This window comes from Pollachius pollachius (genome assembly GCF_949987615.1).
Source record: "Pollachius pollachius genome assembly, chromosome: 7".
In the NCBI taxonomy this organism is placed as follows: Eukaryota; Metazoa; Chordata; class Actinopteri; order Gadiformes; family Gadidae; genus Pollachius; species Pollachius pollachius.
This window is the reverse complement of record NC_136940.1, coordinates 24,862,109-24,880,674: the sequence shown is the minus strand read 5'-3', so window position 1 is coordinate 24,880,674 and position 18,566 is coordinate 24,862,109. Positions and strand designations below refer to the sequence as shown.

The window sequence follows — 18,566 nt, the reverse complement described above, 5'->3', positions numbered from 1 at the left end:
ACACCCAAGGAAGGGGGCAAAACAACAGATAGAAAAAATAAAAAAGACATTTCCACCAACACCAAGGAGTCTAATGGCTATGGTCAAAAAACGGGTTTCCCTTTTAATCATCCCATAATAGGCATTGACTTCAGTTACCACGGTAACACATCGACGACCCTGCTTGAATTCACGCCTTCACGTGACGTCACAAACCTGCTCAAGAAACAGTTTCTTTGTTTTTTTTGGGATAATTATTTTGGGATGCATTCAACGTGGTGTGGAGGCCCCTTCTGGTGATATGAAGTTACCGAACCACCGCCAGCATTACGTGCCGTTGATATCTGACCCTTAGGTCAGGACTGTGATTGTGTGACTTGATATCCACAACTGTAGCAAAACACTAGATTCACCTGCCATCCAACGATCTAGTGCTTCGGGGCTTTTTATGTGAAGTAACAGGCAACAGCCCTTTGCATGAGCATGGCTCATATAACACTACATAAGTTGTGTGTGTGTGTGTGTGTGTGTGTGTGTGTGTGTGTGTGTGTGTGTGCGTGTGCGTGTGTGTATGTTTGTGTTGGAAGGCATGGATGGTTTGCACCTGGGTCGTTTAATGATTACTCCCACAGTCTATCTTACGTCATTGCTTTGGAGGGTCCTAACCACATTTCAGCGTGAGCACCCCCTACCGGCTCACTGCGGGCGGCGCATCTAGAAACACAACTAAGACCCCTCGACCGTTCAACTGTACTGAATCAATGTGATTGAAAAAATAGAGTTTGAGCGGAACTCCATTTTGGCTGATTGTTTTTTTTTTTCTTCACATGAAAGGCTTTCTGCAGAAAAAGACGGTTAGAAAATGTCATACTGTTAGTATAATTCTGACAAGGCCAAAATACCTTACACGCCACTTAAAGTGAATGCTGTTCCCTTAGAACACAATCTTTGTTTTTCGTTCAAAGCTTTTAGGGGTAAATATTGAAACCAGTTACCCCCCCCAGCCCCGCCTTGGACAGGCCGTCAATTTGAGGACTTATAAAATCACTGGATAGGATTAGTCTGGCAAAGGGAATGGTTTTTTTCTACAAAGTTGTCATCAATGTGTTGTCACCGCTGGCAGAAAGAAATTCCCCCAGAGAGAATAACAATCACGTTATTTAGACGTCCAGTTAAAAGTATTCATGATCAAACGCTTTGCAAAGCCATCTGATGAATCCCCCTAAACGCACACGTTTTGTGCAGATGATCAAAGCAAAGCCGTATGTCGCTTCCTCTAAACGCAATAACACAGGCTTCAGCTTCTGCTCTTTGTTTTCTGCAGAAGTCCTTGTGGTGTGTGTCGTGGGAGGAGCTGTAATACTATATGGAGGCAGAATGGTGTGACAGAGCAGCAGGTCAAAGACCCGCCATCAGACCCCGTTATAGGCTGAGATGAGCTATAAAGACATACGCCCACGTATACATAGATCTATGTCCACGCACACACACACACACACATACATACATACATACATACATACATACACACATGCATACATACATACATACATACATACATACATACATACACACAAACACACACACACACACACACACACACGCGCGCGCTCACACACGCTCACACACAGATACATACACACATACACATTCACAAACACACACATTCACACACATACACACAAACATACTCTCTCTCTCACACACACACACACACACACACACACACACACACACACTCACACACACATACACACACACGCAAAAATACAATTCTTCATACGACTGTTTTAAGTCCCCATTGACAAGCTATACCTTGGCTGGACACACATTTCAGTCTCGTGTTGTAACACATTCAGCACACTGCGTTCCCCTGTGCAGTCGAGAGCAGGCCGGGTATTCCATGTCATTAAGGCTGAAGAATCTCACTGGTTATTTTCTGTTTGTTTTTGTTTTGTAGGCTTGATTGTTAAAGTCTGGAGCCTGTCGGAGGAGGACGTTTCACATGAAAGGAGGTGGTTGTTTTTTCGGGCCTGCTACAGGTTTGCATGGCAACCAACGCTCAGCTTGAGGATTGTTTCCTACGGGACACAAGCACCGGGCGGCTCGGGCCGGGCCAGGTCGGGATAACGTCCCCCGAGACAGCCGCAGAAGAGGAGCCAGATGTCCTTCCTGGGAACCGGAGGAATGAAAGGCAGCGACTGGGGAGTGAGGTGAGCGTCTCCCCAGAGGCGTGGCCCCCGGGGGGGGTCGGAGCCCACCCAGCACTGCTCAACACGCAGGTCTTAACCGTGTTTGTGTGTTTGTGTGTTCCGGCCCCCTGTCCCCCCCGCCCTTCCCACTGCTGGTCGTTCCGCTCTCGGGTCGCAGCGTTCCACGACGCTCCGAGTCACCGGTGTGACTCGGAGCGTGTGCCTCCCCAGAACCCCCACCCCATCCCACCCCACCCCCACGCCGCTACTTGGGTGGGATGACCACGAGGGGAGGGCCCCTGCGGGGACGCCACATCAGCACCTGGGCGTCGTTGGCGTTGGGCCGGCCCATGGCGTTGGGGGGGACGGGCTCCATGCGGGTCAGCAGGCGGGGCTGGTCCTGGTGCAGCCGACCCACCAGCCGCGCCCGGCAGCCCAGCGGCAGGGCGGGGTCCACCAGCACGTCCACGCGCATGCGCCACTTGACGGTGCGCAGCAGGATCTTCTCGCGGGACGTGGTGTTGAGCGCCACCAGCCAGGTGGTGAAGCTCTGGTCGCGCGTGATGCCCGTGAGCAGCGGCGTGTTGGACTCGCTGACCGGCACCGCCCAGGTCACGCTGGGGTAGAAGTTGTCGTTCATGCTGACCACGAAGCGGGAGGGCTTGGAGGTGGGGCCCACCAGCGTCACCGTCTCCGTGGTGTTGCCGTACCAGGGGTAGCTCACGCCGTCCGAGTCGCTGATGGCCCGCACCCGGCCCTCCCGCAGCTCCGGCAGCTCCCAGCTCGACCTGCGGCAGGGGGGGGGAGAGGGGCATTGTGGGTAAGACACAGGCCAGGGGAGAGGAGAGGGGCATTGTGGGTAAGACACAGGCCAAGGGAGAGGAGAGGGGCATTGTGGGTAAGACACAGGCCAGCGGAGAGGAGAGGGGCATTGTGGGTAAGACACAGGCCAGGGGAGAGGAGAGGGGCATTGTGGGTAAGACACAGGCCAGCGGAGAGGAGAGGGGCATTGTGGGTAAGACACAGGCCAGGGGAGAGGAGAGGGGCATTGTGGGTAAGACACAGGCCAGGGGAGAGGAGAGGGGCATTGTGGGTAAGACACAGGCCAGGGGAGAGGAGAGGGGCATTGTGGGTAAGACACAGGCCAGCGGAGAGGAGAGGGGCATTGTGGGTAAGACACAGGCCAGGGGAGAGGAGAGGGGCATTGTGGGTAAGACACAGGCCAGGGGAGAGGAGAGGGGAATTGTGGGTAAGACGGAGGCCAGGGGAGAGGAGAGGGGCATTGTGGGTAAGACACAGGCCAGGGGAGAGGAGAGGGGCATTGTGGGTAAGACACAGGCCAGGGGAGAGGAGAGGGGCATTGTGGGTAAGACGGAGGCCAGGGGAGAGGAGAGGGGCATTGTGGGTAAGACGGAGGCCAGGGGAGAGGAGAGGGGCATTGTGGGTAAGACGGAGGCCAGGGGAGAGGAGAGGGGCATTGTGGGTAAGACGAGGCCAGGGGAGAGGAGAGGGGCATTGTGGGTAAGACACAGGCCAGCGGAGAGGAGAGGGGCATTGTGGGTAAGACGGAGGCCGGGGGAGAGGAGAGGGGCATTGTGGGTAAGACGGAGGCCAGGGGAGAGGAGAGGGGCATTGTGGGTAAGACGGAGGCCAGCGGAGAGGAGAGGGGCATTGTGGGTAAGACACAGGCCAGGGGAGAGGAGAGGGGCATTGTGGGTAAGACACAGGCCAGCGGAGAGGAGAGGGGCATTGTGGGTAAGACACAGGCCAGGGGAGAGGAGAGGGGCATTGTGGGTAAGACACAGGCCAGGGGAGAGGAGAGGGGCATTGTGGGTAAGACACAGGCCAGCGGAGAGGAGAGGGGCATTGTGGGTAAGACACAGGCCAGGGGAGAGGAGAGGGGCATTGTGGGTAAGACACAGGCCAGGGGAGAGGAGAGGGGAATTGTGGGTAAGACGGAGGCCAGGGGAGAGGAGAGGGGCATTGTGGGTAAGACACAGGCCAGGGGAGAGGAGAGGGGCATTGTGGGTAAGACACAGGCCAGGGGAGAGGAGAGGGGCATTGTGGGTAAGACGGAGGCCAGGGGAGAGGAGAGGGGCATTGTGGGTAAGACGGAGGCCAGGGGAGAGGAGAGGGGCATTGTGGGTAAGACGGAGGCCAGGGGAGAGGGGAGGGGCATTGTGGGTAAGACGGAGGCCAGGGGAGAGGAGAGGGGCATTGTGGGTAAGACACAGGCCAGGGGAGAGGAGAGGGGCATTGTGGGTAAGACGGAGGCCAGGGGAGAGGAGAGGGGCATTGTGGGTAAGACGGAGGCCAGGGGAGAGGAGAGGGGCATTGTGGGTAAGACGGAGGCCAGGGGAGAGGAGAGGGGCATTGTGGGTAAGACACAGGCCAGCGGAGAGGAGAGGGGCATTGTGGGTAAGAACCAGGCCAGGGGAGAGGAGAGGGGCATTGTGGGTAAGACGGAGGCCAGGGGAGAGGAGAGGGGCATTGTGGGTAAGACGGAGGCCAGGGGAGAGGAGAGGGGCATTGTGGGTAAGACACAGGCCAGGGGAGAGGAGAGGTGCATTGTGGGTAAGACACAGGCCAGGGGAGAGGAGAGGGGCATTGTGGGTAAGACGGAGGCCAAGCGAGAGGAGAGGGGCATTGTGGGTAAGACAGGCAAGAGTTGGGTTTTTTAACGGTTGTTTAAGAGGGATACACGTAGCAGACTTATGGCAGCCATGTCAACGGCATGCATGGACCATGCTGTGTGTGTGTGTGTGTGTGTGTGTGTGTGTGTGTGTGTGTGTGTGTGTGTGTGTGTGTGTGTGTGTGTGTGTGCGTATGTGTGTGCGTGCGTGTGTGTACAGACTGTACTGAGGACAGTGTCAGGGGGGTCCGCTGAGTGTGTGTGGATTATCGACCTCTCCTTGTGAGCCAGATCATTACTATCGTTATCTGGTGGATAATAACAGGGGACACCCATCTGGTAACATGAGCTTAAGCTTTTCCCTTCTCGCCTTCCTCAGCGAATTGACACGCTAATTAGCACACACACGCGCCGGCACGCACACACGCACACACCTCACGGAACCCTGCGTCTCATTGCATATGTCCACAACCTGGTTGTAGGCCAATGTGACAGAAGTTGGTCAGTCGGAGCAGTAGAGTCGGCTAGTGAATCGGTGTCCACATAAATCGGATATCTTGCATGATAGCGGGAATAACATGGGCGGTTGTCAGAAATAACATGCCTCCCCACCCACCCCCACCCCCCATGGGTCCAGTAAGCGTTGGAGCACAGGCTCCAACCGTTGTTGGGCTCATCTATAGCCTGCTCGCTATTTTGATGCCAAAGTCACAGGAACAGAATCTGCCGGTGGGCGTTTTTTGAATCCAGGAAGCAGACAACAGAGTTAACCTGCTGGTCGCGCTACGTGCACACGGAGTGAGAGCGAGCCCGTGGGAACGGAAACATGAGCGGTCCAGCACGGTTCACCGTGCCCGGAGAGACCGTGTCACCGTGCACGATGCATGCATGCATGCATGCATGCATGCGAACCGTCACAACCCGACGGTGACCACACGGGATGTTGACACCCGCCGTAGACATTACACACACGAGAAAAACGCTCGTTGGCTTCGTCTATAGTGGACTGGAATGGAGAGATGGGGATGAGGGGAGGGGCGGGGGGGGGGGGGTGTACTTACATGCCAACGTCTCCATAGGTATTGTAGAATTCCATCTGGGTGCATGCCTGTATCCATCCCACCACCCATGTCTCGTTGCGGGGAATGGGAGGCATGACGATCCGCGCGGAGGCTTTGAAGTAAGGCGTCTTGTATCGAAGCACTATCGGCGAGTTCTCCTCGATGATGGTCGGACAGTGGTCGATGGTGGCGGACAGGTCGTACACGATGATGTTCTCCCGTTTGATTCGTGACTTACAGGCTATGCTCTGGATGCAACCCATGGTTTTGCAAGAAAGCGGACCGAGGCGAGTGACCCAGTGAACCGGGTGGCCTGGGCGAAACCACGGTGGGGTTGGGGCTAAACTGATCGCAATCTTACGTGGACGTGCATCTGAGATTAAAAAAAACAAAGCAAACGTCAACTCTCCATCAGCTCAGGGCTTTTTGTTTTTTACTCACGATGGCAACAACAATGTTCTAAGTTTTCAGAGTAGGCCCGTGGGGGGGGGGGGGGTTCAGGGTGGATATTGAGAGGCTCTCAGACCTCAGACAGAAGAGGAGGCTGTGGGGGTCTTTTTGCCACTATCCACCACCATAGACCAGGGGACCAGAGGAACCAGGACCTCCAGTTGAGGGCACCTCTCCGCGCCGCTGTTTGGATCCACGTGTCCGTCTGTCTCTAGAGCTCCGATCCTTTTCTTCCTGCCCCGAGCGGTCATGTCACCAGGCGGCGGTGGTCGGTGGCCACCGGGCTGCAGTGGCGTGCGGAGCGCGGTTCCCTCACACGGGCTGCTGTTTCTGCTGATTCGGAACTCAACAGACGAAGGCTACTGGAGGTCTGGCTGCATCTGGTCATCCGTCTCGGGGCGGAAGAAAATAAAAAAAAAACACCACATACACCGAGGCTGACAGCTAATGCATATCTGGTGAGAATTAGCTTCCTCTCTTGCAGAGTTGGACGACACCAGGCGGTTGCACGATGAGCGAATAGGGGGGCTATTGAGTTCCACGCGAGAGACGGAGGGATCGATTCATGTCTGCGTCCACACTGTGCATGATCGACACACGGGAACGAAACCACCCGGAAAATATTGACACAGTAACCCCAAAAAAGTGGACTACAGTAAGCGGCATCTTCTCATCTCCGTCCAGCCGTGTGACCGAGTGTCGCTGTTCAGCCTCCGTGGTGCTGAAGATGTTGAACGGACCAATGGGCTGCAGAGGAAGATGGTCCGCGTGGGAGTGTCCACGTCTTTACAGCATCGTACAGTAGCTTAGCCTTGAGAGCTACTTTATTTCCGTCGGCATAATGTTTACTCAACATAATCAGTAGGAAGCTATGGGCGACTGTAGTCTTTTAATGCACCATGCGTGACATATTGATTATGGGTTGTTGGATTGTGCAATGCACCCTCAACAGGTAGAACTGTTAACAGCTCCTGCTGTGGGGGGCTCTGATGGGTTATGCATTTACATATTGCAGTAAGCCTGAATCCTGAATTAAACCATTCTGCTTCGAGTTGGGGAGACTCATTGAATGGGCTAGAATCCACAAATAAATGTCAGCATAACAAATTAAATAAAACAATAGAATATTGTTTTTAATACGTCCAGCTAAAGACTAGAAGAGTTAAACATTGTAGATAACATCCAACAATGTTGGATAACAATGATCAGAGTTTTCTGATGCGAGTTACGGATGTCAGACATTTCTACTTATAGCTGCGCTTTTATTTTGAAAGAGTGCCTCCTTGCCGTTTCCGGGTGGGAGGGTAGCGCAGTCAGCTGAATCATGCTCGGAAATATTGATAAAAAGCTTATGTTCTAAGACTTTTTCTGTTGTAAAAATCCACTCGGTATATCGTCCTTCCAGGAGCACCATGGTGAGCGGCTGGTTGTGTGTGTTTGTGTTGTGTACGTGTTGTGTACTTCTTCACAACTCACATGTGTGATGCTAGCGTTAGCTAGGGGCTACTAGCCTCACTTATTGTGGGAACTGGTTTGGCTCAACTGATTGTTTAGAGATAGAAAACAAATTAATGTCTGGGTAAAAGTAGCACTTTTCGAGATACCCGGAGGAATTGAACTCTGTTTGGCGATATTAAACATATTTAATGCGGATCAGATCAACACACTGGTAGATCTGATCTATTGGTTTAGTGTCATCTGTCAAGCCAGGTGGTTCAATTCACTCCTGATATTAGTTTGGTATCGTGTGAGTGAATGGGGTCGGATCCCATTAGAGCGGAGTCATCTGCACTTCAGGAACTACTAAAATGACAGATTTACTCGTTTGTTGATCTGTTATTATCGTTCTCTCTCCAGGTACCTACAGACTTTAAAGCCGTGATCAGGCGATTCTACGCGCTCCAAACAGAGCGAATAGAGGCATACAGGCTCTTTGAGGAGTAAGTCACTTGTTTGAAGAAGCTAGGCATCCTAGGTTTAAGCACATTCAAGGAGTCAACCAGTTCATAAATTGACAACGAATAACAAATTTGCACTTTTAATTAATAATGAAAAGTATTATAATTAATAACATAAATAATACCATTAGTGTGTGTGTGTTTGTATGTGATCTGTATCGACTGTCTCTCTGTGTGTGTCCAGGGGCCATGAGGCGTACCTGCGGACCGGGCCCCAGTACGACTTTGACCACTACAGGCAGCTGGTCCACGAGATCACGCAGGCCTTCCTGGGCATCTCCTCGGAGGTGCTGCGGATCAAGGAGCGACTCCAGGGGGAGCTGCAGCGACCGGACCTCGCCGAGCACATCGACGCGCTGCAGCACAAGGAGAAGCAGAAGCTGGACCTGGTGAGAGCAGCTCTACTCACCATGTCATAGTAGCTCTGTACTCATCCTGTCATAGCAGCTGTACTCATCCTGTCATAGCAGCTCTACCCATCCTGTCATAGCAGTGTCCTACTTACGTTGTCATAGCAGCTCTACTCACCCTGTCATAGCAGCTCTACTCACCCTGTCATAGCAGCTCTACTCACCCTGTCATAGTAGCTCTGTACTCACCCTGGCATAGTAGCGCTGTACTCACCCTGTCATAGCAGCTCTCTACTCACCCTGGCATAGTAGCTCTGTACTCACCCTGGCATAGTAGCTCTGTACTCATGCTGTCATAGTAGCTCTGTACTCACCCTGTCATATTAGCTCTACTCATCCTGGCATAGTAGCTCTGTACTCACCCTGTCATAGCAGCTCTGTACTCACCCTGGCATAGTAGCTTTGTACTCATCCTGTCATAGCAGCTCTGTACTCACCCTGTCATAGCAGCTCTCTACTCATCCTTTCATAGCAGCTCTACTCACCCTGTCATAGCAGCTCTACTCACCCTGTCATAGCAGCTCTGTACTCAACCTGTCATAGCAGCTCTCTACTCATCCTTTCATAGCAGCTCTACTCACCCTGTCATAGCAGCTCTACTCACCCTGTCATAGCAGCTCTCTACTCACCCTGTCATAGCAGCTCTCTACTCACCCTGTCATAGCAGCTCCCTACTCACCCTGTCATAGTAGCTCCCTACTCATCCTTTCATAGCAGCTCTACTCACCCTGTCATAGCAGCTCTTTACTAATCCTGTCATAGCAGCTCTCTACTCACCCTGTCATAGCAGCTCTCTACTCACCCTGTCATAGCAGCTCTACTCACCCTGTCATAGCAGCTCTACCCACCCTGTCATAGCAGCTCTACCCATCCTGTCATAGCAGCTCTACTCATCCTGTCATAGCAGCTCTACCCACCCTGTCATAGCAGCTCTACCCATCCTGTCATAGCAGCTCTACTCATCCTGTCATAGCAGCTCTACCCATCCTGTCATAGTGTTGCACGTTTTACTAGGATTGATGGCGTTGTTGTTAAGTGGTAGTATTCTTCCTAACATCAATGTTGCTTTTGGTCAAATAATTATAATGTACGTATTTCTGAGAGGTATCTATTGTACTGTCCAGTACTGTCCTCATCATTCTGGTTTAGATAAGTGAGTCCATTTGTTCTAAAAGCTGTTTGTGCAGCACTTACGTAATCCAATTTTTGTAAGTCACTTTGGAAATAAGTGTCTGCTAAATGACTCAATGTTAATGATCGGGGTTGGATAATTTGAGAAAGTAGTGATGACTGAATGGCAATAATAAATTCATGCGCTACTTATCGTTTCACCACAAGGTGGCAGAGTTCCGGTGGAAAAGCATTGCTTCCTATCGCTAGGACGACTAAGCTATCAAAATGAATTCCCCTGTTGGGGTTTTATAAATGTTGTTGTTGTTGTTTTCAGGTTTACATGACATTTGTTTCCTACTTATTTTTGCCCGGCTAAAACCGACAGCTAAGCAAAAAAGGCAGTTTCTTCTTTTTTGCTTTGCCATATAAGGTTAGTCTTTGAGGTCTGGCCTCTTTGCATTTTCTGATTACTGTGAGTTTAAAGAACGGCCGCACTCATCCTAGAAGCTATTTCAGGCCACGACTCATCCAGTCGGACCACAATGCCGTGGCTCTTCTCCCACCTTTTACAACGGTCTGCATTCCATAAAACGCTCAACCGCACATTCTTTGACGGGCACTAAACCTCGTTTATGATACGGATGATAATAATACGTATTCAAGTTACAAACGCGATACATCACCATGTGTGCGATTCCCCGGCGGTTGTTAAAAGAAGCCTTTTCGCCGGTTGTCCGTCTCTCCCCTTTCGTCCGCGCTGTTGAAAGCCAACGAATGGTTTGCATGTGTGTGATGTGATGCACCTTGTTAACAGACAGCCATGCTGCAGATGGCCAGACAGAGGGCCCAGGATCACCCAGAAGAGGAGGGCTGTCAGGAGAAGATTCAGGAGATCAAGCAGGAGTAAGAACAGCCATAATAGAAAACCTCTTTGACTTTTACTACTTTCAGCCCTCGCTGGCCCCGTTCCCTCCTTCTCAACTCGAGGTTCGTGCACTCCGAACGTTTACAGACCGACTGGTCCTCGGCTCTGGGATGTTTAACTCGTTTGGATTGTTCAAATGACTGCCGACAACTGTTTATTTTAAAACCTGGAAACTCCACCGCTCTTCGGTATAGAGGGGGGATAATCCCAGAGTGGCTCCAGAAACTGAGTGGACATGCAGACTTGTAGTTGTTTCTGTCGGAGCTGTCTGTCTGCATGGTTGTGTGGATGTGGCTAAAATGTGCTCCTCTGCCCCCCCCCCCCCCCCCCCAGCATCATAAAGACCCAGGGGGCTCTGGCGGAGATCATGCAGGACTTCAAGTACGACTCGGAGGAGTGTGATTGACAGCTCCCTCTCTCCACTGGTGCATCGCCAGGATGTTAAAAAAAGGCGGGGGGGGGGGGGGGGGGGGGTGGAGCTAGAATGATGGAGCGGTGGATGGTCTCCTCGCTCCGCCCCCGCTGCCACCTCCCTGGTGTCCCACGTGGCCTGAATCCATCGCCCTGGCCCCGCCTCCATCCCCCTGGCCCCGCCTCCATCCCCTGGCCCCGCCTCCCCACTGCTGCATCCTCGTTCTCTTGCCCTCTCCCTCTCTCTCTCGCTCTGTCTCTCGTGCTCTTGCTCTCTCTCCCTCTCTTTCTCTCTCTGTCTCTCTCTCGCTCTCGCTCTCTGTCTCTCGCTCTCTTGCTCTCTCTCCCTCTCTCTCTCTCTCTCTCTGTCTCTCTCGCTGTCTCTCTCTCTCTCTCTCTCTCTCTTTCTCTCTCTGTCTCTCGCTCTGTAAATATGTTTTAGTAACGATACAAAGCTTGTTCAAGCTGTTTTTTTTTTTATAGATACAGATGTTGACTTTAGTTATTCAAATTAAAGAAATAACATTAGAACACGTGTATTGTTTTCTTTTTATTTTGCATTTATTTCAATTATATAACTTAAAGAAAAAGATCCTTAAATATACAGTTTATAAAAAATATAAGACATATATAATGGTCTTTGGGCAGAACTGTGAGTGACTGCCACAATCGAGTATTGCTGCTGTGTGAGTAGGTGACAGAAGCATAACCTTTAAATCTGATTAATGTGCAATTTGATTCCTAACAGAACTACAACAGTCTTTCAAGGCTTTTTATGCTTTACTCTTGCAATATTTTTCTATTGTTTAATTCAATATTTCTGTTAGCATCAGGAGTGGCAAGGAGTGTAATTTATTTACAGATGATATTTAGTTAGGGTTTTAATTTTTTTTACACTTTGCTAAGTTTATTGAGAGTATATGAATTTAGATTTGTGACTACTATGATTATTATGTGATTTACATGACAAGTGAACCCTGAATCTAATACGTTTGCAATGGTTGTTGGCTTAAGCTCTAAATGGTTAGCAGCTAATGTGCTGGTAATCTCATTCCCTGTGAGGTGGAAGTGCTGCTTGCGTTCAGAGTGTAACAGAGTACTTTACTCCATTTCAATTAATCCCTGTTCTCCGAACGGCCATTTCCTGCTCCTCTCTTGCGTGTGAAAGCAATCTGTATCGGTCAGTTCGATATAAACGTGGTTTGCTTGCCACCTCTTCCAACATAATTAGACGCAGACTGCTGCCTGGGCAGTTGTGTCTAGACATTAGGATGTGATGGACAAAAATCCTCAACATTATCATAAAATCCCAGGGACGGCACATGCAGGGGAATTCCTGATAACCTTCTCTATAGTTCTTTAGATAGTTTTTATATATTATATAATCAGATACTACCAACCTCCAAAAACATGATGTAATGCATTTTCCCTCTAGATATTTATCTAAACGAATTCAGGATTGGGCTGTAGCGGGATGAATTGATGCACTCGAGTAAATTTGTTTACATTCTTTGAGCAGAATATAATCCATTTGTACGGGGTTTTTGAGATCCCACCGTCATCAAAATAGCCTTCTGCTTATCTTAACCAACGTTTATAAAGTAGGTTGCCGGGCTGAAAGTTCTTCACACAAACAAACTGTTTTTGTGTGTGTGTGAGACGGAGAAAGCTCTAAAAACACAGATACTGCTATCGGATCCAAGAGGGATTTGACTTTCCTAATCCTGGTACGTCAGGCAGAGACACACACAGTAAGTCGGAGGAGCCTTCCCCTCAGTTCTCTCTGTTCCACATGGCTTCTTCCAACTGAAGGTGGAGTTTGTCCAGCCGACGGGGTCCGCAGTGACCCTCAGAGCCAGAGGACCGGACCCTTCACAGAAGGCATCCCCCTCTGGGCACCGGGGCTGTCAGCGGTCGGCTGTGACGCTGTTCTTCATTTTTAACTCTCCAGTTGTGCCATGTCGTGCTACGAGTTATCGTCTTGAGGCATCTGGGGGTGGGAGAGTCAGATGCGTTACGCTGTTACACTGATCGATGTTGCGGACGGTAGTTATGATGTGGATCACAGCCCTTGGGGGGGAGTACACTATACAAACGCCTTTTCTTTTAATACAGTTCCCCTCTATTTGACAGTACAAATCTTAACTGCCCTGATGCAATCTTCTTAGCGGAAGCACCCGCCCCAGGAACCCAAAGACGCGACACTAGAACTGAGCTGGGGAGCGACAGAAAGTCAGGTGGGTTCGATGAGTTATGGACAGAATTAGGGCGTCCTTCCAGAGGACGTGGCCCTGAGAGCCTAGAAACAAAGACAGCAGATCCGGCGGCGGGGGCTGACATTTGGCCTGAGTTATGGTTTGAGAGGAGCTCCTCACGTCACCAGGAAACTAGACCCGAATGGAAGGCATTACCACGGGCTGTTAATTACATTTACATGTTCAGCCCTCTTTGTTGTGGTCGCCGTTCAGCATCGTAAGTTTACATCATTAAATGTTGGTAGTACAAGGAGAGCGCATGGCTTTGAAGAGGGTAAGAGTGAATCGAGAGAGACAACCCTGCGCTCCTGCCTCGGACGCCGCAGCGAACGCAGACCAAACCACGCCCCCACCTGATCATAAAGCATCAACTGGAACAACACAGAACCAGCAAAGCGGAAATCTGCTGTCTCTCTGCCTCTCCAGCGGCTCACCGCAGGCCCCTCAGACCCAGAGAGTACGCAAAGTTCACAACAACCATCATGGGCTATTTTAAACGTGCGAGATAATACGTGTGTGTGTGTGTCTGTCTGTCTGCCTGCCTGCCTGTCTCTGTGCCTGTGTGCATGCATGTACGTACGTGCGTGAGACAGAGCATGCGTGCGACACAAAGACTACCACTGTCTACACACACGAGGCTGCGTTGTCATGTCACATGCGATCCCGACTCAAACCTGGTCAACCGCTGGAAGGTCAGGTTGGCGGTGAGGGGGAGGGGGCAGAGAGTGTGGCGAGGGGAGCATCTCCTTACCTACCTGGTTGCGCGCTTTATGCGTCTTCTGCTGCCACACCCGCCACTGGTCGTACAGTTTGATGGACATGCCGTTGCAGCCGGCGGCGTGCTTGCGGACCCAGCCGAAGAACTGCTTCAGCTCCCGCCGCAGGGTCGAGTTGGAGGGAGGCTCGCTGCTCTTGGGCTCACAGGACTCGGCCTGAAGGCGCCCTGGTGGGGGGGCGAGACGGGGGGAGGGAGGTGTTTGAAGGTTACAATAAACAACATGTTCGCTAGAGCTGGAGCGCTGATGTAAAAGACTGCTCGGTCAGCATTGTGCGGGCGAGCGAGAGAGACGTTGGAAGAGAGCGAGGGGGAGAGAGACACGGTGGAGGAGAGAGAGTGAGACGGGGGAGAAGGAGATGCTTTACCCCTCGGTATGACAAGTGGAGATTCATGACTTTGTTTGCTTTACCCACCTCCCTATATGTATACTTCGGGTTATTTGTGGAGTATTCAGGTGTTTTTTATGAACATACATGTCGAACTCTGTGTAACGTCTTTGTCAATACTGTGTAAAGCTAGTTTTGCCAGGTTGTGTACTCTGGAAGGGAGCACAAACAGAGACCCAGAATTCGAAAGAATTGCAGTTTTAAATTACACGCAGGAAGCCAAAAACCAAAAACTAAGTTATTCCGATTTGAATCTCCAAAGCTTAGCATGATTCCTCAGAATGCCCTGGGAAGCAACATCACATGTCAGATTTGAATGGAACAGAATCTCTGCCAATGCAATGTCTTCCAAATCTTAGCTTCTACTTCTGTTTCTCATTTGCCTCCATTACAAAGTGGACTACAGCAAACATATAAACAAACATTTAAAACATGTAATGGGGCTCTTTATGATGAGGTGAAGGGGTTTGTATAGAGTTGGAGGTAACTGTGTAGGGGGAGAACTACAGGAAGCCAAAAGGCAGCCGCAGTCGGTCCACCAGCCAAACAACAGGCCTGTTAACAACCTCCTCTGCGTGTAAGAAAATGCCTCGGGACCTTTCTAAGTCATTATACGTTCCTTGTGGTCCCGAACCTGTTTCCACTCTGGGCTTACAGGTCATGTGCGGACTTCTGACAGGCAGCCACCACTCGACTTGACCTTGTGTTTGAAGGCTAACGAAAAAGATCAAATCCCCCCCCCCCCCGGCCTTTTGCCATCTGATTAAATCCCTTTAGGCGATCTCCATCCTGGAGGCCACGGCTCTTCATTTGCAGTTAGGGTTTCCTTGAGGGTCACATGTAGTTCGGCAGTGTTCCTGTGGGGTCACATGTAGTTTGGAGCTGTTCCTGTGGGGTCACATGTAGTTTGGAGCTGTTTCTGTGGGGTCACATGTAGTTTGGAGCTGTTTCTGTGGGGTCACATGTTGTTTGGAGCTGTTTCTGTGGGGTCACATGTCGTTTGGATCTGTTCGCTCCAGAGCTTATCTCGTCCATTGTGGGATACACAAATTAGTTGAATGGCAGAGAGAGGGTGATAATTTGAGAGTCGAGTCTTAAACATCGCAGAGAGTTAAGAGGATTTAAAGGGTATTTCGTTTACAAGCCCCCCACGGAAACAGGTTGATGACATCAAACACACAGATAATGAGGCTTTCATGGCAAACATCTCCGACCTACTGCCAGCTTCCTCCATGAAAACAGACTCCCACCTGGGTGAGGCCGGACCGCAGAACATGTGATAGTGATCAAGCGGGGGGGTTGTGTAACGCAGTGTTTCCCAAGCTGGGAAACACTGGGGACCCATTTTTTTTAAATTACAAACCATTGCGACCCAATTGACAACAGTACAGCACTACCGAAAACATGCTTCTTGTAGAATGTTTTTTTAAATGCTCATGCCAAACCGGTAGGCTTGTGTTTAAGGGCAGCTATTGTTATCAAACAGGAAATCAATCAATCAATTCGTTAACCACATAAATGATAAGATAAAATGGTATTAATCCCCTGGGGGAGAAATCCGGGTGTTCCAGCAGAAAGAAACATACAGCCCAGAAACTGTAGAGACGGATAGAAAATAGTGTTAAAGTATTTCTGAAAAAAAAAAGAAAAGAAAAAAGAACTGCAGTCTTTGGGAAAGACTCACCGGTGGGGAGGGTGGAGGCGGCGGTGGGATGGCTCCAGTCGCTCCAGATCCCCGGCTTCCTGGAGCCGTAGATGCCCACCGGGTTGCACCTGACCTGGACGAAGTACACTGTCCCGGGCCACAGGCCGGCCAGCAGGCAGGAGGTCTGGTTCCCCACGTCTTCCACCACCTGGGAGGACGCCTCAGGTTGAGAAACACAAGCACGGACCCACGGAGAGACACTGCGTGATGAGCCTATCATGAGCCTGTATACACGCACGCACACACACATGAGCCTATCATGAGCCTGGACACACGCACGCACACACACGCACACGTGCACACACACACACACACACGAGCCTATCATGAGCCTGTATACATACACACACACACACACACACACACACACACACGAGCCAATCATGAGCCTGTACACACATATACGCACACACACACACACACGAGCCTATCATGAGCCTGGACACACGCACGCACACACACACACACGTGCACACACAAACACACGAGCCTATCGTGAGCCTGTATACATACACACACACACACACACACACACACACACACACACACGAGCCTATTATGAGCCTGGGCACACGCACGCACACACACACGCAAACACACACACACGAGCCTATCATGAGCCTGTATACATACACACACACACACACACACACACACACACACACACACACACACACACACACACACACACATGAGCCTATCATGAGCCTGGGCACACGCACGCACACACACACACACACACGCAAACACACACACACGAGCCTATCATGAGCCTGTATACACGCAGACACACACACACACACAAGCCTATCATTATCCTGCACACACACACACACACACACGCACACACACACGCACGCACACACACGAGCCTATCATGAGCCTGTATACACGCACACATACACACACACACACACACACACACACACACACACAAACAAACAGATAGGCCTATCACTAGCCTCCCGGAAACTATGGACTCTGTATTTATCCAAACTGTTTTGCGATCCAGCCTCAATCCATTTTCGCTCCTGGTTCTTGTCTTTCTGTCGCAACGGAGAAAGCTACGTTTTGGGAAACTGGGACACATTTATCGACCCAAATCGAAACACACTTACACACAAGGAGCTTTGCTTTAATCCCAGAACACCCGAGTGTGGCCGCGGCTCATTGTAAAGTACGTCCTGAACGGCGATGACCTTCAGTGAGTCCCCGTGAGAGCGCACGTGTGAGCGCGGCCCGCTCACCTTCCACTCCTCGCTGTCCTCCAGACGGTACCGGATCTGGTACTTGGCCTGGAACAGGAAGTCCTTGAGCGCCGGAGGACTGGCCCAATGGACGCTCAGCTGGTCCTCCTGCTCTCCCACCCGGCTCACCGCCACACTGTCCGGGGGGTCCGTGGTCACTTGGGGGGGGGGGGGGGTGGGCGTGAGACGCAGACGGGCGAAGGTTTGGATCAGTGTTACGGTAGGGTAGGGTAGCATGTGCTTAGGGTTAGGGTCAGTACTGCCGTCACACAGAGGGGGCGGTGTTGAGGTGCTCATCACAGGTAAGCAGTGACAGCTGAGTGGACAGGTGGCGGAGGGTTTCAGACTGAGGTGAGCGTCGGGAGAAGGAGAATAACCCGAGGGACTCGCGCTGCTCGGACATTCCATGAAGGCAACACTTTTGGGATAGATATATATACACGGTGAATGAAAGACTGGATCAAGGCGGGGGCTGGTCAGCGGGACTGACGGTTCGTCCAACCGGGACGAGGAGCCGGTGCGGAGTGGGGGAGACGGACCTGTGGTGAGTACCTCGCACCTAACCCCCTAGATAGGTTAGATGGCACTCACCCAGGGGGAGATTAGGAACACCACTCAAGTTCAGCACACCTCGTAGGGACAGACTTAGGTTACGGGCTGTCTACGGTCAGCATCGTAACACCGGGGTGACCCCCAAAGGGGGTCTTCACACCCTAATCCTAACCCAACCAGAGGTCGAAGACCCTCTGGTCTTCACACAGTGCCTACTTGAAGATTTGTCATCTTCTTGAATAAAGCATGTGACGGCCCTCTGGCTGTCTTTGTGTGTTGTAGAGGAGCTGCATAGCCTGTCTCTCTCTCCTCTCAGGTGGTTTCTGGTGGGTGGGGCTGCACATTCAGCTGGCTGCAGGTATAAGGATCACCAGTCTGCCCATGGCTCGCTCGCTCTCCAGACACCATTTGACTTTTGTTACACCATTTCTTTTTGGTGAACTTCTGTTTATCAATAAATTATGATTACTTTTGCACGTAGACCTTGGTGTGTCTCCATATTTGTTGTGGCC

General features: G+C 51.1%; 3 protein-coding genes across 3 annotated transcripts in view; 1 reads left to right on the top strand and 2 right to left on the bottom strand.

The window, feature by feature from the left end:
* Positions 1–2,436: 2,436 nt before the first annotated feature.
* On the bottom strand, positions 2,437–6,211 carry fam78bb (family with sequence similarity 78 member Bb; the record flags this gene model as incomplete). The annotated part of the gene is made up of 2 exons (XM_079739178.1): positions 5,865–6,211; positions 2,437–2,959 (listed from the first exon to the last, which is right to left on the bottom strand). The coding sequence occupies exons 1-2, from the start codon at positions 6,125–6,127 to the stop codon at positions 2,437–2,439; spliced, it is 786 nt and encodes a 261-aa protein (XP_079595304.1). The 5' UTR covers positions 6,128–6,211.
* A 1,395-nt stretch (positions 6,212–7,606) lies between these two features.
* rex1bd (required for excision 1-B domain containing) lies at positions 7,607–11,662 on the top strand. The gene is made up of 5 exons (XM_079739406.1): positions 7,607–7,729; positions 8,172–8,254; positions 8,457–8,661; positions 10,610–10,698; positions 11,054–11,662. Exons 1-5 carry the CDS (start codon positions 7,727–7,729, stop codon positions 11,124–11,126), a joined length of 453 nt encoding a protein of 150 aa, XP_079595532.1. The 5' UTR covers positions 7,607–7,726; the 3' UTR covers positions 11,127–11,662.
* A 1,435-nt stretch (positions 11,663–13,097) lies between these two features.
* Positions 13,098–18,566, bottom strand: part of crlf1b (cytokine receptor-like factor 1b) — a gene marked incomplete at both ends in the record, with an annotated part of 10,141 nt that continues 4,672 nt past the window's right edge. Inside the window, 4 exons of the mRNA XM_079740068.1 lie at positions 13,098–13,121; positions 14,061–14,329; positions 16,235–16,403; positions 17,503–17,660. Of these exons, the coding sequence (XP_079596194.1) occupies positions 13,098–13,121; positions 14,061–14,329; positions 16,235–16,403; positions 17,503–17,660 (620 nt within the window). The remainder of the gene's footprint in view (positions 13,122–14,060; positions 14,330–16,234; positions 16,404–17,502; positions 17,661–18,566) is intronic.